This window comes from Lycium barbarum, chromosome 8 (genome assembly GCF_019175385.1).
Source record: "Lycium barbarum isolate Lr01 chromosome 8, ASM1917538v2, whole genome shotgun sequence".
NCBI classification, from domain to species: Eukaryota; Viridiplantae; Streptophyta; class Magnoliopsida; order Solanales; family Solanaceae; genus Lycium; species Lycium barbarum.
This window is the reverse complement of record NC_083344.1, coordinates 4080070-4086733: the sequence shown is the minus strand read 5'-3', so window position 1 is coordinate 4086733 and position 6664 is coordinate 4080070. Positions and strand designations below refer to the sequence as shown.

Genomic DNA, 6664 nt, shown 5'->3' with positions numbered 1-6664 from the left:
AGCTTTCTGCATTTACTATGCTATTATGTTATTTATTCTCAATCAATATTGAATTCCATTTCAATGGTGAATTTGATGGTCCCACTATTACCATAGTTAATCTGCTCCAAGGCATTTAATCTGCAAAGAAGAAGAAGGGGGAGCAAAACTTTCATTTTAATTGGATACCGGGTGTGGATATGAATTTTTTAATGGATACCGGGGTTATGGGTTAGATTTTAATTAATTAAGAGATAATTTAAAATAGATCAATAGGATGATGACACGTGGCCCTTCATTAAAACGAGGGGTATATTTGAGCCAAAGTATAACGACAGGGGTATATTTAAACCCAAAGTATAACGGCAGGGGTATATTTGGACCCAAAGTATAACTAGGGGTATATTTGACCCTTTTCCGTAAATTTAATGGATAAAACTACTAAGAGCCTGTTTGGATGAGCTTATGCCTATAAGCTGTTTGCAGCTTATAAGCTGCTTTAGATAAGTTAAGTCAAATGGGCCCAATTATTTTTTTGAGCTTATTTTAAGCACAAAATGACTTTAAGCTGGCCAGCCAAACACTCAAAAAAGCTAAAAATAGCTTATAAACAATTTATAAGCCAATCCAAACGGGCTCTAAATTATGTAAATACCCTATGTTTTGTTAAATTTTGCTACTACATAATATCTTATTCTATTTATTTCAATTCAAATGACACACTCTTATTCTATTTATTTCAATTCAAATGACGCATTTTTAACACTAAGATGTTGGAAACTACGTGACACCAATATACAATTTCTACAACTTTAAGAATTTAAAGTCATCTACCTATTCAAATTCTTAAAATTGGTGTAGGTATTTACTCTCCATAACTACCTCTTTCGATCCTTTTTTTTTTTAAATCAATATATTCACTCTATTCATTTTAATTTATACGATACTCGTTATGTGATGAAATCTCTAACACTATAATATAACTTTCAGTAGTTTTTAGAAATTCAAAATTTTAGAAACTATGTAAATTTTAGAATTTAGTGAGATTAGTTTACAAAACTAAATTTTAAAAAATTATTTACATTTAAAATAAAAAAATAATCAAATTAAAATCATAAATTTCATTCCGACTCAATTAAGGTCGTATCAAATGAAATGGAGGGACTAAATAATATTTATATGGCATGTTTCCAATATAAAGGGATTAATTACACATTTACCCCTTTGGCCATGAGAAATTTTCACCTTTTTTCCGGAATTATTTTTTACTTTATTTCAAAATCAACGTTTGGTCATGAAAATTTCAAATACAATTTGAAATTTAAAAAACATCTAAAATCTTATTTTCACTCTTTTTGCTCACTTTCAGCAACCAAATATTCTTTGCAAAACCTATAATCAAACAAAACTCCATCTTCAAAATTCCAAATAAACGGGAAAATATTTGAATTTAATGGCCAAACGCCTACTTATAGGCCATTTCGATGGACTTATGACTTTTGACTTATAAGCCAAAAATTATAAGTTAGGAATTCTAACTTATTGACTTTTGGTTTATTTTTATCATTTTAACTTAATTTTTTTTTATTTTATTGTACCAAAACACCACAAAAGTACTTACTAAAAATTAATTTGACTTAAGAGCACCAAAAATAAGCCAATCCAACCTCTTAAGCAATTTAAATGTTTAATGTGTTCAATGAAATGTTACGAAGACCAAAACAAACCCTTTACTAACAATCAAAGGACCAAATTTGCAATTATCCAATAAATTCACTAAACGTTTCCCATTCTCCACTTCCTATAAATACCTTAACAACCCATCAACATTTCTCCTACTTTTCTCCATTATTATTTCCTCCTCCTTCTCCTTTAAGTTTTCTATTTTTTCTCTCTCTCTTAGGGTTTTAACAACAATGGCTGAAGTAGTAGTAGAAGAACCACAAAACGGAGGCTCAGTTACCGAGGCACAAAACGGAGGGGCCACTGAGAACTCGACACGTGTCGTCGTCTTCACATCAGTGAAGCCACAGCTGTTTGTTGAAGCGCCGAAAGCAAACGACGCCGTAACGTTTTACAAAGCGGCGTTTGGTGCTGAGGAAGTGACACGTGTCAACCATCCGAAGAGGAAAGCTGAACAGGAAACACCGTTGATCTTGTCCGTTGAACTCAAACTTGGCTCATTTGCTTTCCTTGTTGCTGATCTTACTGATGAGGACTCCACTGCTCCGTACGTATTTTTAAATTTTTGTGAACTTTTTTTTTGTTTACTTTTATTTGAATGTTATTTGCTCGGTTTTGTCGATTTTACCATATTTTTGGCCTGTTATTTTGTGGATTTCTTTGTTTTGCCATTTTTTTTACCATGTTTTGGCTTGTTTTTGTATGTAATTTGCTCGACTTTTCGATTTACCTTGTTTTCACCATTTTTGGGGCTTGTTTTTGTATTTATTTGCTCCGTGCGTATTTTTTTTTTTTTTTAAACTTTTTTTTTTTACTTTTATTTGAATGTTATTTGCTCGGTTTCGGCGATTTTACCGATTTTTTTTTACTTTTTTAGTGGCATGTTATTTGGTGGATTTCTTTGTTTTTCCATTTTTTTGGCTTGTTTTTGTATTTTATTTACTCGATTTATTCGTTTTTACCTTTTTTATTTATTTTTGCATGTTATTTGCTCGATTTCTTCGTTTTACCCCCTTTTTGGCTTGTTTTTACCATTTTTTGGCTTGTATTTGTATGTTATTTGCTCGACTCTTCGATTTGCGTTGTTTACTTGTTTTTACCATTTTTTTGGCTTGTTTTTGTATGTCATTTGCTCGTCTCTTTGATTTACCTTTTCTGAAGTTGTTTTTACCATTTTTTTTAACTTGTTTTTGCATGTTATTTGCTCGGTTTCTTCGCTTTTACTTGTTTTTGCATGTTTTTTTGTTTGATTTTTTTCGTTTTTGTTTCTAGAACCTTCCGATCTGTTGTGTAAAAGGCTGTAAAATGAGTTTCTTAAACAACATTTGGAAAAACATTTTGATGAACATTAAATGTTAGTGGTTGAATATTTTGATTTTTTTTTCTGGAAAATGTGTTGACTAAAAGTCAATACGGTCAACGTTATTGTTTCTAGAACCTTCGGATCTATGATGTAAAAGGCTGTAAAATGAATTTCTTAAACAACATTTGGAAAAACTTTTTGGTGGAATGAGTTGTAGATATTTTAAAGAACAGTAAATGTTTGTCAATTTTTTCAGAGTGTTTTCTGTAGTAAGTGTTGACAAAAAGGCAATACAGCTGTAACTATTTTTTTATTTTGAAAAACTTTCAAAAATGTTCTCGCTAGCAAACGCTATATTTATTGTTCTGCCGACTTGTTTTATCCGGTAACTGATATTTATGTGTATTTGAATGTGCAAAGTTTTTGACCTCTTTGTTTTGAGGAAAAAATAAACATATTTTAAGAAATAAACTATAAAGTCTCTCACAAACAAACACCTTTTTAATACCGTGTCTCAGTTGTTTGATTTGATGACCAATATTTTGGCGTATTTGATCAGTGGATTTACTTTTATAAATACTTGGTGTGGATGTGGTTTTAGAACTTTTGAATACGTACTGTTCAATATTTACCAATATGACCATAATATAAAAAACCTATATAGTGATTATGTATAAATATATGAAACCAATACATTTGGTCATATTTTGTAAATAGATCAGGCTGTAATTTTCCCTTATTATATGAGTGTAGAAACTACACAACAGTACTTGTTCGAGTTACAGCAGATTGTTTTTTTTTTCTAGCATTACATGCCATTAAGCTGATGCTATTATTGATTATTATTCAGTGTGAAGACTGCTTCGACTGGTTGTGTTTTCTGCTTGGAGACTGAAGATGTGGAAGCTGCTATAGCCAAGGCTGTCTCTGCTGGTGCTGTTGCTGAGGGCGAAATAGCCGAAGGTGATGCTGCTGCTGCTGGTTGTTGCGGTGGGCGTGTTGGAAAGCTGAAGGATCCTTATGGCAATGTCTGGATGATTTGCTCCCCTGTTAAAAAATCCGAGTAATCACAGAAGAAAAACTACTCTTGTCCAGTGCCTTTTGTTCTGCTTTCAATGAAATTCCGGTTATCTAATACCGATGAAAAAACTCTCATATTAACTCTAGGTAGGTGTTAATGGGTTAGCTTTTTGGAGGAGGAGGTCCAGTTTGGCATATTGTTGATTTTGAACAGTGAAAACTCTTGGCTGTAGTTAATGTAACACCTTCCTATCTGGTAGTTACCTTCCTATCTGGTAGTTAGATGACTTCTGCTTATTATTACTCTTCTATTGGATCTCTGCTTTCTTTTGTCTATCAAAATGTCTGGATGGATCTGCTGCCTGCTTAAATGCGACTAACTTTTATTGTTCTGTGCTTTTGTTCTTCTTTCAATGAAATTCTGGTCATCTAATGTTAACTCTAGCTAGGTGTTAATGGGTTAACTTTTTGGGGATGTCCAGTTGATCTTGTACAGTGAAAACATTGTCTGTAGTTAATCTGACACCTTCTTTTCTAGTAGAAGATGATTTATGCTTATTAATTAGTACTCTTTTTTTAGGATCTTTGCTTAGTTTTTGTCTGATCAAAATGTCCCTTTGCCTCGTTAGACTCAAATTTGGTCTTTGAAAATTGAGAAAACAATGCATGCTATGCTTGGTGCTTTTCTGGAGGTAATGGTAGTTCTGGGTGCTGGTTGGCTCTCGATTTGTGATGATTTATCTTACTTTGATAATGTTGTTTTGATTTTCTTAATATTGTTGATAACGCGGTAATATAGAACTCATTTGGTCATGAGCAATATTAAAGTACCTGTGGATTTTGTTTAGCAACTCGAACTTGAACGTTGAATTGGAAAAACTACGAAAGTATTGAAAAACTTACGGCAATTCCTCAAATGAAATAAGGTGAAATACCCTTTCACAATCTTTTAACGTTATTGTTACTTTCAAATATTCTATATTTTATTCTCAACTTTAGCTAAATACCCATTCAAACACCTGCATTGAGCTTTTTATATTTTTAAGTAGTAATAGAACAATGATATATTTGTTTGAAAAGTTTTTCAAGACTTTTAATCACATATTTCAACACTGTTTTCAAAAGATTCTTGTGCACTTCCATTCCGAGTATCTTTCTCTTCAACTTTTTAGCCAAGTATTGGCATTTGTTTTCAATTATCTTTTTAATATTATTAATTTTTTAAATAATACTCCCTCCGGATCAAAAAAAGAGTTCACTTAGCCATTTGCACATGACTCCTAGACAAAAACAGAGAATTTGATTAAACTACTCATAATTAAATAGGTAATGAGATTTGATCATCTAATACTTAATAGGGGCAAATATAGAAAAATAAGGTTAATTTTTTCTTAATTTGCTAAGTGGACTCTTTTTTTTATTCAAGAAAAAAGAACTAAGTGGACTCTTTTTTTGATTCGGAGGGAGTATTTAATAAATAAGAGTAACTTATTCTACCTGTCCAAAATAATTGAAGTTTTAAATTTGGGCACATGTATTAAGGAATGTATTTACTCCTAAAAGTTCAGAGGTGTATTGACTACACTACCTTTAATTAAGAGTGGCTTTGAAATTATAACAATGATTAAATTTATTTATTAAATTAAAAATGTGTCAAGAATAAATTTAAAAAAAGAATAAAATATCTTCTTTATAGACTAAAATCCTCAATTATTTTGAATCAACTTTTAGAGATTAATCCTTAATTATTTTAAATCGGAGAAAGTAAACTAATTATACTTTGTATTTATTATCATTTTTTATAATGAACGTGAAAAGAGTTAAAATAAGACGGAGGAAGGAGTATATAGTAAAAATTGAAATTTATTTCTTTTTAGAGACTGACGAATGAGAAGCATCTTGGGAAGTTATGGGTAAAGTGAATTGCTTATAGTTGAAGGGTAGTTCAACAACGTTTAATGGTCAGGGAAAAGGGTGACAAATAGTTGCTTTACATTTTTCAAGCGTGACACCTATGTTGATACACGTCCAATAAAGTATACGAATAATACTCTTTTTAGCGGACACTTTACGAGGATTGTTATGGGTCAGAATATTAAATTATTTGAGTGGAGAGACTTTGGGTGATTGACAAAAATATTTTTTAGTGGGTAATTTTAAACTTTTGATCCGCTTACCTTATGGACTAATATAACTTCAAGTTTAATATGTTGGGGAATTGATAAGATGGTACAACTTCTACATATTATTATTGAATCTTTTTAACCTAAAAAATTGTAGCAAATTGTAGGCCTAAAAATATTGGCACAACTTAGCCAATTAAGTAAAAGAGGCGGCTAAATAATAGGGATGAATATTTTTTATCCCTTATTTGACGTAATTAAGCAAAGAGTCGGCTATATAATATAATAACACGCTCACTATATTCTCACAAGTGAGGTCTGGAGAGCGTAGAATATGCATATCTTACTCCTACCTTGGGAGGTAAAGAGACTATTTTCGATAGATCATCGGCTCAAGAAAAGGCATTTCAAAGAAAGTCAGACAAGAATTAACAGAAGTAAAGAAGTCATTGCAAAATACAGTAGAAAGCATAACAAAGCTTTATATAGAAAAGAAACAATAATTACATCAAACTAATACGATAATCGAAGTATAAGAGGTAACATACAGTAACAG

General features: G+C 31.3%; 1 protein-coding gene across 1 annotated transcript; it reads left to right on the top strand.

The window, feature by feature from the left end:
- The first annotated feature begins 1814 nt into the window (after positions 1–1814).
- Positions 1815–4254, top strand: LOC132605755 (uncharacterized protein At5g48480). The gene is made up of 2 exons (XM_060318983.1): positions 1815–2209; positions 3816–4254. Exons 1-2 carry the CDS (start codon positions 1896–1898, stop codon positions 4030–4032), a joined length of 531 nt encoding a protein of 176 aa, XP_060174966.1. The 5' UTR covers positions 1815–1895; the 3' UTR covers positions 4033–4254.
- Positions 4255–6664: the final 2410 nt, after the last annotated feature.